Source organism: Equus asinus, chromosome 8 (assembly GCF_041296235.1).
Source record: "Equus asinus isolate D_3611 breed Donkey chromosome 8, EquAss-T2T_v2, whole genome shotgun sequence".
In the NCBI taxonomy this organism is placed as follows: domain Eukaryota; kingdom Metazoa; phylum Chordata; class Mammalia; order Perissodactyla; family Equidae; genus Equus; species Equus asinus.
This window is the reverse complement of record NC_091797.1, coordinates 77,392,796-77,409,990: the sequence shown is the minus strand read 5'-3', so window position 1 is coordinate 77,409,990 and position 17,195 is coordinate 77,392,796. Positions and strand designations below refer to the sequence as shown.

Here is a 17,195-nt window from a genome sequence, read left to right as displayed (position 1 = left end):
ATAAAATGAAACATGCAGCTGTTAAAAATAATAAAGGGGGACCAGCCCCATGGCCGAGTGGTTAAGTTCATGTGTTCCTCTTCAGTGGCCCAGGGTGTCGCCAGTTTGAATCCTGGGCGTGGACATGGCACTGCTTGTCAGGCCATGCTGAGGCAGCATCCCACATGCCACAACTAGAAGGGCCCACAACTAAAATACACAACTATGTACCAAGGGGTGTTGGGAGAAAAAGGAAAAATAAAATCTTTAAAAAAAAAAAAGGGCTCTATCTGTTCTGTTATGGAAAGATGCCTTAGGATCATCATCATTGGGTAAAACAAAGTTGGGGGCAGTATTATAGTATGATTCCATCCTTATTTATTTAATTGTATGTACTCCAGAAGAAACGATGGCAGCACATACACCAACTGTTAACAGTGACTATCTTCAGGCAGGAGCAATTGCAAAGACTTGTATGTTCTAAGTCATACGTACTATAATTCAGTAAGATGTGTTACCTTAATAACCCAGTGAAAAAAGAACTTTTTAAAAAAGATAGAAAATCAAATATTAGAAAATGTTACATTAGTCAAAAACAGGCTGAGGACAACAGTCACCTTGTTCTTTTAAGCATCCTGTTTACATTTATCATTTTAATAATGCCACTAATTACTCTCATATGTGTAGGACAATTACAGTACGTGGAAATACTTGAACAAGATGTATGAGAGTTGTTGTATTCTGCATTTTCCTTCTCTCCAAAATTATTCATTCTGAAGACCTTAATAAAAAGTTTGGAGCTGTTTCCAGAAAGAAATGTAATCCTATTACACCAAAGGCCATTTGGTTTGTCTCCCCCTTCGTTTTGTTTATAGACGTTTGGAAGACCATTCCGTTAGGAGAGCGTAATTTTAGGGCCACATCTGTTCTGTGTTGATTTTGAGATAAACCATCAATCGTGATTTTCCACTTTGCTTTAACACTGCAGCTCCAGTTTACAGGTGACCTGGCAGTGTGCTAAACACTTTACATTTTTAAATCTTATTTAACCTTTGCAAGAACCTTTGTGGCAGATACAAGTACTATCCCCTTTTCCAGATGAAGAAGCTGAGGTCTACAGAAATTAAATGAATTGCTGAAACTCACACACTTGGAAGTTGCCAGAAATGGCATTGAAACCTAAGTCTTTCTGAATCCAGGGCTGGCCCTCTCAGCCATTATGAGATGGTCACTTTGCTCCATTGCAATTTTTAGTAACACATTAGGGCAACAAGATCAGGAGATTGCTTTGTCCATTGCACTATACCAGCTATTGAAACGATGTACAGGAAATGTAAATGTGAACTCTGTTCTCTGGGACTTTAACTATCTGATGAGAAATGTGGATATCAAGACAGAAACCAAGAAACACTGGAAGATGGACATCACTGCCCAGTGCTGTAGAAGCCCAGAGAAAGGGCAGGCTGTTATTGCTGAGGTCAGTTGGAGAAGATTTAGTAAAGATGGCACTCAGAACAACTGAGCTGAGAACAAGTGAGCCAAATTGGGCAGGCTTGATGAGAAAAGGATATACTGAGCCAGCTACATGACATGATCAAGCCTGGCATGAAGGAAACCTTAGGGCAAAGAATATGATGGGGACAAAGTTGCCCTAGCAGGAGGTAATGCTCCACATTTTTGAGAGCCAGGATCAGGCTTAGAACTTTAAACAGTATTCTATCAGCAGGACAGAGGACATGACAGACTCTCCACACTAGGGCACCATTCTGCTTTTACCCACCACTATGAGAACCATTTGCCCAAGCAACATCACTTTTCCTGTCCCTTTTTTCTTTCCAAGTCATTCCACAGTTTCTGTGCTTGACTCAACAGTTTTTTAAAACAGTTTTAATGAGACATAATTCACCCATTTAAAGTATACAATTCAATGGTTTTTAGCATATTACATGATTAATTTTTCTATATAACAAAATTTTTCATTTTAACCATTTTAAGTGCATAATTCAGTGGCATTACTTACATTCATAATATTGTGCAATCATCACTACTACCTATTTCCAAAACTTTTTCATCATCCCAAATGAGTACAGAAACTCTGTCTCCATTCTCCTTCCCCCAGCTCCTGGTGAGCTCTAATCTACTTTCTGTCTCTGGATTTGCCTATTCTAGATAATTCAGATAAGGGGAATCATTCGATACTTGTCCTTTTGCAACTGGCTCCTTTCATTTAGCATCACGTTTTCGGGGTTCATCCATGTTGCAGCATGTATCAGAACTTGGTTCCTTTTCATGGCTGAATAATATTCCATTGTGTGGATAGACCACATTTTGTTTATTTGTCTTTTGATAGGTTGTTTCTACCTTTTGGCCATTGTGAATAATGCTATAATGAACATCAGTGTACAAGTACCTGTTTGAGTTCTTGCTTCTCACAGTGCTTTAAAAAAAATTCACTTATTTGCCATTTCATCGTGTGTCTCCTGAAGACTTCTCCTGGAACCATTATCTGGCTGTCTTATATGGCTATTTAAGTTTTTTTTTACATGGCCATAGGCCATGCCTATCATCATTGTAGCCCCCAGTGCCTGGGATGGTGAAGTGCACACAGTAGGCATTCAAATATATATTGAATGAGTGAAGATTTTTGAGGGCCAAGACAGAGTGCTTCTCACATAGTAAATACCTAGTAAATGTTTGTTGAGTTATTATGCTTAAATTTTCAAGTAGAGGGCCAGGATAAAGTCAGGATTTTTGTAAGACTGAGTTAGTTACAGAGCACCAGATGGATGGGAGGGAGAGAATACCAGAGAGGAAGGAGCTTGATTAGTGGTCCTGATGTAAGAGCTTAGCGGGTGTCAACAGGAACGTAAAAATAAGGTGAGATCTGAGAGACATTCTAAAAGAATTCACTGCATTGGATTCAGCAGCTGAAGGCTAGGTTGAGGGTTTGAGTCCAGTTGACTTGGAAAACAGGAAGCAGTGCCTTTGATGGAAATAGGTTTGGTGACAATATACTTGTCATCCAAACTCTTGAGCTTGGAAGAGCATGCTATGATCAATTCTTCTGGGACAGTAGGCATAAGCTGGGATTGCCCCCAGCAAACTTCTAGAAATAGGTACTTGGGCTTGGAGTCCTTTGGAAGGGGAGTGGGAAATGAGTTTAATTCTGAGCACAGTGAGTGTGAGGGCCTGGGTGACAGCCCGGAGCAAATGGAAATACACCTGAAAGATCAGGAATACTAATAAAGACCTGGGAGACAGCAGGTTCTAGTGGAGTTAGGAGATAGCCTCTGATCCCTGAGACAAACCCATAGTTAGGAACCAGCAAAGAATCTGTCTAAGAGGCGAAGCAGAGGAAGACGTTGAGCAATGAAGCATGAGAGCCAGGAGAGGAATTTCTTGGGGGGAGTTGTTCGCAGTTTTAAGATCTCCAGAAAACTTTATTTTATGGCAGTTGAACTCTGACTGGGCAAGCCCTCTTGGTTTTTGCATTTCTGTGTGAATGAGCTAATCACTCTAGCCTTGCTTGTCTGACCATCTCATAAACAAAATGCCAATCTGGACATCTTAGAACCTTAGAATATGTTACCTTGCTAGCCACTTTTACCAAGAAGAGAGAAAATCATTTGGAAAGATGGTTGTATCTATTTATTCCCTCCAGTTGTCCAAGCAAATTCTTTGTCCTGAAGTTACTTTCCCACTGAAAAGAAGGCTATCACTGCCAGGAGACACTTAAGGGATGTTAAGTAAAGTTTCCGTTAGAGCAATTTACAAGTGTTGTGTTCTTCCCCTTGTACAAAAGACAGATCTAAGAAAATATGTCTAACGTAGCTGGGAAAGATTTTCATTCTTAGGAGACTGCCGGACGTTTAGAAATTAACTTAAGTGGAGCAGAATATTTACATTTATGAATTGTTCCTCTGATGTATCCAATTCAACACTCCACGATAGCCATATCACTCTGCATTTATGGCTCACCCTAAGGTTCGCAGACAGCTGTGCATCTGTTCATGTCAATTACCATCCTTAGGCCTCAGTTTCCTCACGCATAAAATGACAAGTGAAAGTGAGGTAAACTCTAAAGTCCCCTCCAGTTCCAAAATTATCATTTTAAAAGATGATTCCACGAGAAAGAGAAGCCATTGTCCCCCTGGATATATTTGTGTGCCCCATGTTAGTTTAATGCTATACATGTCCTTTGAATAATATTAAAATCAGTATGATCTGACTTACGTTAGGTTAATGGATCCTAACCAAGCAATTTACCCCAATTTGAGTTAATTGATTTTAAAGAGAATTGTAAAAAAAAAAAAAAAAAAAAAAAATCCAGAGGAGGTGGATTCTCCTTTGCCTCTTTATTTTTTTCTTTATTAATATTTTGCTTCATACATTCTTTGTGTGGGCTTATCAACCCCACAGGTGTGTTTTAGCACTATTTCTTGATAGAAATTATAACTTCTTTCCTGCCATTTAGCCAGTGATGCTCTCCTTCATTCCTATCAGCACATAATGTTATTTCTCTCATCTTAGAAAACAAGTCCTCTCTTTATCTACTTCCCTCACTTGCTACTACCCGTTTCCTCCTTTCCTTTACAACAGGACTTCTCAATCTTGACATTTTGATGTTTTGGACTTGACATTAAAATTTATACATTTAAATTTCTGCTCCACTTTGTTGCGGGGGGTCTGTCCTGTGCATTACAGGATGTTTAGCAGCATCTCTGGTTTCTCCCCCTAGATGCCAGTAGCAACCTCTACCCTCAGTCTCCAGACGTTGCCAAATGCCCCCGAAGGTCAAAATCACCCCCAGTTGAGAGTCATTGCTCTGCAGCAAAACTCCTCAAAAGAATGATCTATCTGTCACATTTGTCTCCTCCCATCTTCTCTTGATCACCACCCCACTGAAAATGCTCTTGTCAAGATCACCAGTGACCTCCATGTTGTTAATCTGGTGGCCCTTTCGCATCTTGACCTCTCGCCAGCAGTTTCTATATATACAGTTGATTACTCCCACCGTCTTGGAACCGTATTCTTCATTTGGCTTTCAGAACACCACTCTCTTCCTTTATTCCCACCTCATTGGCAGTTCCTTCTCAGTCTCCTTTGGTTTCTCTTCTTTTCTCTGACCTCTTAATGGTGGGATGCCCTAGAGCTAAGGGGTGCAGAGGCCCTCAACACCTAGAGAGCCAGTTGATACATTGTAAGGAATTTTGCTAGTCTGTTACCCCACTGGCAGTTTGCCGTGGTAAGAGTATTTACACCACCATGGAAATTGGCAAATGCTACAAATCATGCCTTCCCCCTCACCAGTTGTTAAACATTTACCTGTTTATCAACTGCCCAGTCCTGAAACCTCTCTTCTACCTATACTCACCCTCTTGGTAATCTTATCCAGTCTCATGGCTTTAAATACCATCTCATTCTTTAAGAAATATTGCAAGGGAAAAAAGGAAAGAGAGGAAGAACCTATATATTTTAAAAGACATATCAACCAGTTCTAAGAATGGACATTTTTTGGATCCAGATTCAAACAAACCAACAGTAAAAGAAAAATTATACATATACATTTCATACATATATGAAATAATGTGAATGAAGACTAGATATGACTAGATAGTTGCTCATACTAAGGAATTACTGTTGTTTTAAGTGTGATCATGGTACTGTCATTTTGTTTAAGTAGGAGTCTTCCTCTCAGAGAATACTGAAATATTCATGAATAAAGTTACATGATGTCTGGAATTTGCTTCAAAATATTTTGGAGGGTCGGGGGAAGGTGGGGAGTCTGATGAAATAGGATTGGTCATGAGTAGACAATTGTTGAAGCTGGTTGATGGGTTCATGTGGACGCAATATTTCTCTTTTTTTTTTTTTTTTTGAGGAAGATCAGCTCTGAGCTAACATCTGCTGCCAATCCTCCTCTTTTTTTCTGAGGAAGCCTGGCCCTGAGCTAACATCCGTGCTCATCTTCCTCTACTTTCTATGTGGGACGCCTACCACAGCATGGCATGCCAAGCAGTGCCATGTCCGCACCCGGGATCCGAACCAGCGAACCCTGGGCCACCAAAGTGGAATGTGTGCACTTAACCACTGTGCCAGCAGGCCGACCCCTAAAAATGTTTCTTGAGTCTATGCATGTTGGTTTATTCCAGGATCAGTGAATATGTGACTTTACAATAAGATGTCAATCCAGATATAAACCTAACTATATTTTGCATTTATAGTGTAGTGTGGAGAAGCTAAATTGGTGACTCACTGTCATGTGGCTTATGGATGTGTTTTTTAATAGTTTCATTGAGGTATAATTTACATAAAATAAAATTCACCCATTTTAAGTGTACAATTCAATGATTTCTTAGTAAATTGCAGTTATGCAGCAATCACCACAATCCAGTTTTAGAACACTTCCATTAACCCTAAAAAGATCCCTTGGGGCTGGCCCCGTGGCCGAGTGGTTAGGTTCACGCGCTCCGCTGCAGGCGGCCCAGTGTTTCGTTGGTTCGAATCCTGGGCGCGGACATGGCACTGCTCATCAGACCACACTGAGGCAGCGTCCCACATGCCACAACTAGAAGAACCCACAATGAAGAATATACAGCTATGTACCGGGGGGCTTTGGGGAGAAAAAGGAAATAATAAAATCTTTAAAAAAAAAAAAAAGATTCCCTCTTGTTCATTTGTAGTCACTCCACATTCCCACCCTCACCATCAAGCAACCACTTATCTTTCTGTTGCTATCAGTTTGTTTTTCCTGGATGTTTCATATAAATGGAGTCAGAGATGATGTGATTTTTTTTGTTTTTTTTACCTAGTGTTATTTTTAGCATAATAATTTTGAAATTCATCCATGTTGTTATCAGTAGTTTGTTCTTTTTTTTTTTTTTAAACGTTTTGCTGAGTAGGATTACACTGTATGGATATACCACATTTAGTTTATATAGTCATCAGTTAGTGAATATTTGAATTGTTTTCACTTTTTGGCTATTATTAGATGTGATATTAATTATGAAATATTGTAAATGTAGAAAAAAGTATAATAGCAACCATTTATACAGTGTTTGCTCTGTGCCAGTCACTGTTCCAAGTTAGATACAGTGGTGTATGCAGCATGTTTGACACCTAGAGAAGGTCAATTTTTACACCCTCCCCCCTTCTTTTTTTTTTTAGTAAACTTTATTTTTTAGAGCAGTTTTAGGTTCAGAGCAAAATTCAGCAGAAGATACAGAGAGTTCCCATAAACACCCCTGTCCCCACATATGCAGTCCCCAGACGATAACATCCTGCACCAGTGTGGTACATTTGTTACAACTGATGAACCTGCAGTGACACATCATTATCACCCAAGTCCACAGTTTATGTTAAGTTTCTCTTGATGTTGTACATTCTATGAGTTTTGACAGATGTTACATGTATCCACCAGTAGAGTAGCATATAGAATGGTTTCACTGCCCTAAAAATCCCCTGTGCTCCACGATTCCTCCCTCCCCTCTACCTCCTGCCAACCATTCATCTTTTTACTGTCTCCAGTTTCATCTTTTCCACAATGTCTTATGGTTGAAGTCATACAGTATGTAGCCGTTTCAGATTGGCTTCATTTCACTTAATAATATGCTAAGTTTCCTCCATGTCTTTTCAAGGCTGTGCTCCCATGATTGACAAATCTGTTTATACTACTTATTGAATGTGAATATGCAAAGATGATCAGTTTTGATAGTCAATGACAAGTTTGCAGAATTTAAGGGTCAAAACCAGAAACTGCATATTATTCATTTCTTTATTAATCCAATATGTGGGATAAAAGTTTTGTTTTTTAAGTACATTAATGTAATTTAAAAGTATTAATCCATTGCCTTTTTGTACCGTAATATTTGTTTTATTTTTCATTAAAGTTTTTACTGGCATCCTTATTTAGATGAAGTTTAATAAAATAATATTTTCACTGTTTGTTTTCTGGCTATTATTATTAGTCCCTTCATTTCAGGATTATTACTGAAAGCAATTTTTTTGTAAAAGAGAGGGGGTGATCAAGAGAATGAGAAAATAAGCCACAGACTGGGAGGAAATATTTGCAAAACACATAGCTGCTAAAGGAGTGTTATCCAAAATATACAAAGAGATCTTAAAACTCAACAGTAAGAACACGAACACTCTGATTAAAAAATAGGCAAAAGGTCTGAACAGATACCTCACGAAAGAAGATATACAGATAGCAAATAGGGCTATGAGAAGATGTTCAGTCACATGTCATTAGGGAATTGCAAATTAAAACAACAATAAGATACCACTATACACATATTAGGACGGCTAAAACTCAACGTGGTCTTTATCCACTCTGAACTGAGTGAACTTACCCTGAGTCATATCACAGGGTAAAAACAGGTCCTTTTTCCACCCAGGGCGTCCATCCAAAGCTGAAGCCAGAAGCCCACAGGTACGCACACCTGAGGGGAGGAGGCGTGGCATCTTCAGCCAGGTGCGCGAGAGCGACGGTGCAAGCGCTCAGGAGTGCCCCTGGTGCCTGATTAAAATATTTAATGCCAGTTGTTGAGGATTCCCCCAACCACCTACTACACTCTTATTTGTAATTGTCCATTTGTTTTTATTAATTTCTGAGACGCAAATTCCTCTCAGACTCATTTCAATTGAGCATATATTTAAACTGAGGTGCCTTTTGTCTCTAGCCTATTGTAAGCCCTCAATAAAGTTTGCAGCTTAGAATGATGATGCAACTTTTGCTAACAAAACCAAAAATCCCCAAAACCAAATCATTCCACCTCAGAGGGACCTTAGGGGAAGAAACTGAGTTTTGGGGTCTCTCTCTTTTTTTTTTTTTTGCTCAGGCACTTCAGTAGTTGCCTATTTTCCCGGGGGCGGTGCTGCATGTGGACCCGATGGACCCCGGCGAGGCCGCCATTTTGGAGTCTTCGCTAAGGATCCTTTACCGGCTTTTCGCGCCGCTGTCGCCGCTGCCCGCGGCCTTGCCGGGCAGGATGAATGTGATAGACCACGTGCGAGACATGGCGGCCGCGGGGCTGCACTCCAACGTGCGGCTCCTCAGCAGCCTGTTACTTACCATGAGTAATAATAACCCGTGAGTTGAGGCGGGGAGCGGCCGGGGCTGAGAAGGAAGCGGCGCCGGTTTGGGAGCGGGGCCGCGGGGGCCCGGGGCGTGGCGGGAAGGAGCGGCCGCCGGCCCAGCCGCAGCCCCGCGCCTGCGATGGCCTCGGGCTGGGTCCCCGCGTCGTTCCCGGCGCTGGGGCGCGCTCCCTGCGGGGGAGGTGAAGGCGGAGGCTCTGAGGACGACCCTGGCGGGGGGTTGGTTCCCCAGGCACCTGTCGCCGGGCACTGCGAATGTCACATCGCTGGGCTGACTGTTCCCTTCCCGGCTCCTGGTTTTGTCCCTCTGTCCCCCATCTGAGATTGCTCTTCCCCTCGAGTGTATCCGGAGGGTGCACTTTCTCGTCTCGGCAAACCCCTCCCAACGGAGGCTCCCTTGATGGGCGGGAGTGGCGTCTTTTGAGGACTCGCAGGGCCCTTTTCGCGGTTTCAGAGCCGCCGTCCATTGAGTCTTAGGGCGGAGGAGCCTTGCGTGCCCGTCGCTGCCCTGCTTCAGTTTCTCCGTTGGGCTTAAATTCACGTTCCTTCCCGTGGCCTACCAGGCCGCACATTTTTCTCCCCGACTTGATCCTATCTACTCTGCTGCCTGTGCTCCAGCCTCCCCGGCTGTTCTTTCTGTTGCTGGAACGCGCCAAGCTCGTTCTCAGCGCAGGGCTTTTGCATTTGCTGTTCTGCTTGGGAGTCCCGCGCCCAGGGCCGCCTCCTCTGTTCGGGTGTCAGCTCAGATCCCTCCTAGAGAACTCTTCTCTGTCAGAATTGGCCCTAACCCTCGCTGTCCTATCCCTTTGCCCTGTTTTATGTTCTACATCCCTGTTTTTTCAATTGAGGTGTAATGGACATGTAACATTGTATTAGTTTCAGGTGTGCAACGTAATGATCGGATATTTGTATGTGTTGCGAAATTATTACCACAGTAAGTCTAGTTCACTTCCACTATCACACAGAGTTGCAATTTTTTTTTCTATTGTGATGGGAACTTTTAAGATCTATATTCTACATGACTCTTCCCCCCCACCCCCACCCCGGGAAGATTAGCCCTGAGCTGACATCTGCTAATCCTCCTTTTTTTTTTTTTTTCTGAGGAAGACTGGCCCTGAGCTAACATCCGTGCCCGTCTTCCTACATGACTGTTAACACTTAATGAAGGCAGTGCAGTCCTGTGTGCAGTAAGCATTCACACGTCTTTTGAACGTGGTAAGGAAGTGCATACAACTTGAGGGAGGTGAAATACTGTCCTATTTCACACACGTCTGGATTTTGGTCTTGACTGTAAAGTGTCCCTTCTGACCCACCACAGTTTACTGCTTCTAAATGGGTTATAGTTAAATCTCCTACTCGGTGGACGCATTTCCATTTGGCCTGCTCTAGAAGCTGTCTGGGTCAGAAAGGAAAGGCCCCTTTCCTTAAGTGCCTGAGATGCAGCCGCTGCTCCCTGTTTCTTTTCCATTAGTGTGCTTTTGGGCCTCGCTACGTGAGACCCATCATTTTGCCACCATTCACTTAGTGTTGACGGTGAGGAGCCTGGTCTCTGTCAGCCTTCTGTGTTTATTCTGGAGTCTTTCACTTGGTTCTGAGTGATTTGTCAAGGCACACAGTTTGCACCGTTGGAAATTTATACACCAGTTAGTCATTACTCTTCGTCCTGGAAGATGTTACAGGATAGTTAGAAGCAGTTTGATACTCGGACTAGACTTAGTTAGCCCTTGCTGCTTCATACTAGGTTAAACTAGCAGTTTCGCAGCTTTAGGAGGCATTTAAATTCTGATCTTTATCATTTATATTTTAAATTTCTTATTGAATTGGCAATATACATGGTAGAACAAGTTCAAACAGTACAAAAGGGGTATGCAGATAAGTGTCTGTGCCTGAGTTTTGAAGCTCACCCCACCATTTCCCTTCTTCAGAGGCAACTATTAACAGTTTCTCATGTATCATTCCAGAGGTGACTTATTCATGCGTAAGTAGGCATGTATGTTACAATATGTAAGAGTATCTGAATGCTTTCTCTGAGTGTAGTAATATTTTCTATCAAATCTTATTTCTCACTAAATACATAGAATCTCAGAGTTGGAAGACATCTACCTGTACTATAGCTTTGTCCTTGACTTTCCTTTGTAACTTTATATCCAGCGTTTAGCCTACCTCTGCTTTTTTTTAAGACAAAATTCACATACAATCGAATTCATCACCCTTTTAAAAAATACATTTCTGTGGTTTTAAGTATATTCACAGTGTTGTGCAACCATTACCACCACTGTCTATTCTAAAACTTTCTTTTATGCTGAGGAAGATTTGCCCTGAGCTAACATCTGTGCCGACCGTCCTGTGTTTTGTAGTATGTGGGCCACCAGCACAGCATGGCTGCCAACAGAGCCGTGTAGGTCCATGCCCGGGAACCAAATGTGGGCCGCCAAAGTGGAGTGCACTGAACTTAACCACTAGGCCGCCAGGGCTGACCCCAAAACATTTTTATTACCCCAAAAAGAAACCCCGTATCTGTTAGTAGTCATTCCCCAATCCCACTCTTCCCAGTACCTGGCAACCACTAATCTATGGTACCTGTTCTTGAGTAACCTTCATTTGTTGAGAAATTAACTATCTGCAGAGTTCTTTGACTCTGACTTCCCATTTTAAGTGGCTGTAGCTTTTATCTGTCAAAGACATGTAAACTGCTCAATTTGGGGAGGAGTAAGATTGGAGATTAAAAATGAATTATCTGGGGCCGGCCCCATGGCTGAATGGTTAGGTTTGGCACACTCCACTTTGGCGGCCATGCTTTGGATCATCAGTGGCCACGCTGTGGCAGCGGCCCAGATGAAAAATAGAGGAAGATTGGCATGAATGTTAGCTGAGGGCAAATCTTCCTCAAGCAAAAAGAAGAAGATTGGCAGTAGACGTTAACTCAGAGAAATCTTCCTCAGCAAAAAAAAGCAAAAAATGATTGGTGGCCAGCTTCTAGGCAGTTATAACACTTGTGAGCAATATTCAATGTTAAAGAAAAAGTTTTGAAACATATTGGTTCCTTTACACTATCCTTAAGCCCCGAGACTCAAGGAGATAAAAATTTTCATAGTGCAAGTAAAGTTTACTTTTGTGTGTAAAATTTAAAAAAACCACTTTCTTCAAATTAGGCTAATCTTCTTCCTTTCTATCCCACTCTATCTCATTGGCCTATCCTATTCTAGTCCCATACTTAAGTATTTCAGTATTCTCATTTTCTTCAGTATTTGAAGAGTTTTCAGTTCCCTCCAAACCTCTTTTTGTTCAGCACTTTCCTAAAAAGGATCCAAAGTGGTGAGGTTTCTCTTTTCCAGATTCTTCGAGCCTTCTCTGGTAGTATTAGTTATTGTGATTGTTCTCCTTTGTGTGTATTATCCTAAGAATTGAGGTTAAAATAAAAGAGTATAGATATATATCAAACTATTAAATTAAGAGAGCTTGGGTTAAAGAAGGGAAGGAAAAGATTTATTACATTTCTCTTTGTATGCTATATTATTGAATTTGATTTAGAGCTATCATTACTTTTGTAAGTAAGTAAAGGAAAAAAGCATATTAAAACAGAACAGTTTAAGGTAATTTCTTAAACGTGTTGACCATGTTAGCGTGGACTACGACTCTCATGCCTCTCATTTTAGAGACTAGTCCTTAAGGTACGTTGACTTTTGTAAACTCATTACACAAGGCTTTGTGCTAGGCTTATATGGACACTAGGGAGGGTGCTCTTGTAACGTTTCAAAGTAACCCATGTAGGGGCTATACTTTCTTTGTTTTCTAGTGAGTTATTCTCCCCATCTCAGAAGTACCAGCTTTTGGTGTATCACGCAGATTCTCTCTTTCATGATAAGGAATATCGGAATGCTGTGAGTAAGTATACCATGGCTTTACAGCAGAAGAAAGCCCTAAGTAAAACTTCAAAAGTGAGACCTTCAACTGGAAATTCTGCATCCACTCCGCAAAGTCAGGTAATTGGAGATAGAAATGTGAGAGAGACTGAAAGAATTTACAAGACTGCTGATTAGATGTTGAAGATGGTAAAGTAAAAATTAATTTTAAAGGGGAGCTGACTGGAGAAATAAAGATGAAAAACCACTTAGATGCAAGAATGTATCTAAGCAAACATTAAGGGCTAAAAGCAGAATTCACTCCATGGATAGATCTGAAAACGGAATTAAACATGAATTATTTGGATTCTAACCAAGTCATAGATTGTTCCTCCCTTTTATATAAACAAAATTCAAAATCTAAAGTGTCTTTGTAAGTTTAATGAAAGTACAACTGTTAAAATGTAACTCAGTTGTTAGAACAGTAAGTACCTAGGGAAGGAAATTTATGGGAAATAGTCTAAGAATTCCTGCCAATTTTGGTTGCTTGATAAATAAATAAAGGGAAATAATTTCACTGTTTGATGGAGTCATCTCATTGCTAGAAATTAACCCTAATAGCAGACTCACAAGAGGATTACAGGATACATAACTAAGGCTGCTTGTTGCAGCTTTGTTTATAATAGTAAGAATTTAAAACAAAAGTGTTCATCAGTGGGGTCTAGTTGAATTATAATATAGCTGTAAGATGGAATATGATGAAACTATTAAAGAAATGAAAAATGAGATGCAGGTATATGTGCTGATTTGGAAAGAACTGTATATATTAGTAAAGAAAATAAGGTTTGAAGCAGTGTATCTAAACTTGTTTTGTCTAAAGGGGATAGTTTATAGAAGTATAAATATATCCTGATAGATGCCTAGAATATATATGGCTAATATGCCATGAAAGACTTAGTGTGTAAAGGAAATGAATTTCACAGTGGAAAGCTTTAGGGAGAGGGGAACTTTTACTTTTAAAGTTGAACTTGTCTTTAAATTAAACATACAACTTATATTTATTTATTTTTGATTGGCACTTGAGCTAACATCTGTTGCCAATCGTTTTTTTTCTTCTTCTTCTTCTCCCCAAAGCCCCCCAGTACATATTTGTATATTCTAGTTGTAGGTCCTTCTAGTTGTGCTATGTGGGATGCCGCCTCAGCATGGCCTGATGAGCGGTGCCATGTCCATGTCCAGGATCCCAACCAGTGAAACCCTGGGCTGCCAAAGTGGAGCACGCGAGCTTAACTGCTTGGCCACGGGGCCGGCTCCACAACTTATATTTAAAAAGAATGTCAGTAGAATGAACTGGGAGTGAATTATAAGTCATGTTTTTTCTGCTTTGTATTTTTCCACATTAAAAAAAAGACACATTAATGTAGTTGCTTTTTTTTTTTTTTGATTGGCGCTGAGCTAACATCTGTTGCCAGCCTTCCTCTTTTTTTTTTTCCTTCTCCCCAAAGCCCCCCAGTACATAGTTGTATATTCTAGTTGTAGGTCCTTCTGGCTCTGCTATGTGGGATGCCACATTTCAAAAATGGCTTGATGAGTGGTGCTAGGTCCGCACCCAGGATCTGGACCAGTGAAACACCAGGCCACCGAAGCTGAGCACGTGAACTTAGCCACTCAGCCACGGGGCCAGCCCCAGTGTAGTTGCTCTTTTTTTTTTTTTAAAGCTTGTAGATCTTCATCTCGTTTTATTTCTCTTTTTGTAAAACATTTGTTTTTTGTTATTGAAGAGCTGATTGCCTGGATTTTCTGTTTTTTTGACACTGAATTGAAGTCATGTATATCATCCATATAGGATCATTCATAGAAGTAACTAACTTTTTTTGAGCATTCAGTATGCTAAACACCATGCCAAACCTTTCATGTGAATTAAATACATTTAATCTCTAAGGAATTTTTTAAAAGTTGACATATAATTCATGTCATAAAATTCACAATTCAATGGCTTTTAGTATATCCACAGAATTGTGCAACTATCACGACTATCTAATTCCAGAACCTTTTCATCACCATAGAAAAACCCGGTGCCTGTTATCTCCCCCTCCCCAACCCCTGGGAATCACTGACTTTTCTGTCTGTGTAGATTTACCCATTCTGGACATTTCATATGAGTGGAATCATACAACACATGGCCTTTTGTGTCTGTCTTCTTTTACTTAGCATAGCGTTTTCAATGTGGATCCATGTTGTAACATGAATCAGTTCATCATTCCTTTTTATTGTTGAGTGATATTCCATTGTGTGGTTATGCCATGTTTTATCTGTTCACTAGTTGATGAACATTTGGGTTTCCACTCTTTGTCTACTATTAGTAATACTAGAGGCCAGCCCCATGGCTTAGTGGTTAAGTTCGATGCGCTCTGCTTCGGTGGCCCAGATTCACCGGTTCAGATCCCAGGTGTAGACCTATACCTCTTGTCAGCCATGCTGTGGTGGCATCCCACATATGAAGTGGAGGAAGACTGGCACAGATGTTAGCTCAGGGCTAATCTTCCTCAGGGGAAAAAATACTGCTGTGAACATTTGTCTGTAGGTTTTTATGTGGACATATGTTTTCAGTTCTCTTGGCTGTATATGTAGGAGCAAATTGCTGGGTCATGACTGTTTAACATTTTGAAGAACTGCCGTACTGTTGAAGTAATATTTTGAAGAGATGTTTTCATTGCTTCTTAGTGTCTTCCATCTGAAATTGAAGTGAAATACAAAATGGCTGAATGTTATACGATGCTAAAACAAGATAAAGATGCCATTGCTATACTTGATGGGATCCCTTCAAGACAAAGAACTCCCAAAGTGAGTTGAATTAACAATTTGTTACATATATTTCTCCTCTCCAGTTCCTCCAACCCTCTTCCTCTATGTTTTCTCTATGCATTAGGGAGTCCATCTGAACATTTTACTCTTGACTCTTAATTCTCACTTTGTTCCCCTGTTAATGAGGTGAGGGTTCGGAGAGATAGAAGAGTGAGTTTCTTAGGAGACCCTGAATGTTCACTGGATGAAAATGGTAGCTGGAGAACAATACACGTGCTTATTCTTTGTATTTCTCTTTTTTTTTTGAGGAAGATTAGCCCTGACCTAACGGCTGCCAATCCTCCTCTTTTTGCTGAGGAAGACTGGCCCTGAGCTAACATCCATGCCCATCTTCCTCTACTTTATATGTGGGACACCTGCCACATCATGGCATGCCAAACAGTGCTGTGTCCGCACCCGGGATTCGAACCAGTGAACCCTGGGCTGCTGAAGCAGAACGTGCGCACTTAACTGCTGCACCACTGGGCCAGCCCTTATTCTTTGTATTCTTGCTGTAGGAAATACTGATTTGCAATAAACTTCCAGGTGGCAACAACACTTTTTTAGAACTTCATTTTTTGCATTCTGTAGGAATGCCCATTTGATAATATGAATGGTTTTATTAATCCCTTTGTTTTCAAAATCAAGACTATAAGATCCTTGTGTACTTATTTGTGAGGGGGATATGTATTTGTGCTTGATTTGGCAACATATTGTAGTGAATAGAATACCTTCAACTGAAAAGATCTGGTGTCTTGTCTGAGTTTAGGACAAAAAGGTGTGTGCAGTGTGGACTTGGGCAGGTTACCAATCTGAGCAGTACTTTTTTCTTATTTATAAAATGAGGGTAATAATACTATGTCTGCTTACTCTTGGAAAAACTAAATAAGTTGATGTATGTGACAATACTTTAAAAAGTACTATTCTGTAAGTAGTGTTATATTGGGCATCTTTGATTACAGTTTTTTTTCAAGTCTAGTTTAGAAGAGCAATAAGAATCGTTGTTCTTAGGATTGAATTCATGTCACTAGTTAATATGCTAACATATACTCTCATGTCACCTGCCTTCCTCACTTCACTGAAAAACTGTGCAACTTGTGCTTAACAATAAGCAGTTTTATGTGTAAGATGTCTGTGTACATCCTCTTGCCCTTAAAAGGAATCTAAGCAATAGGGACCTGGTGAATTTAGTTAGTGTTTTTTCACCCAAGTATTGCTGAGTTTTAAAAGTAACCAGTCAAACTTGATGAGAATGTTTAAGCATCTCTTCATATTGAGGATTTATTTACTGTTTTTTTAGTTTTTAAAATTAAGCTATTTCCCCAGTATATTTTATGGTGGTGACTGCCTTTAAAAACATTTGGAAGCATCTTATAGACTAACCTGTCTCATAATAAGCTTGGATGCTGTATACTAAATTGTGTTCCGTACCCT

General features: G+C 40.5%; 1 protein-coding gene across 13 annotated transcripts in view; it reads left to right on the top strand.

The window, feature by feature from the left end:
• Window positions 1-8,856: 8,856 nt before the first annotated feature.
• Window positions 8,857-17,195, top strand: part of ANAPC7 (anaphase promoting complex subunit 7) — a 52,886-nt gene continuing 44,547 nt past the window's right edge. For 3 of the 13 annotated variants that reach the window (XR_006531630.2, XM_070516018.1, XM_044775902.2), the window contains exons 1-3: window positions 8,869-9,070; window positions 12,872-13,058; window positions 15,642-15,761. Coding sequence is in view for 12 of the 13 variants with exons in the window: in XM_070516018.1 (XP_070372119.1) it covers window positions 8,871-9,070; window positions 12,872-13,058; window positions 15,642-15,761 (507 nt within the window). In the remaining variant the exon portion in view is untranslated. Of the gene's footprint in view, window positions 9,071-9,951; window positions 10,010-10,182; window positions 10,291-12,846; window positions 13,059-15,641; window positions 15,762-17,195 lie in introns of all 13 variants that reach the window. The other 10 variants (XM_014858696.3, XM_070516019.1, XM_070516021.1 and 7 more) reach the window with 9 other exon arrangements.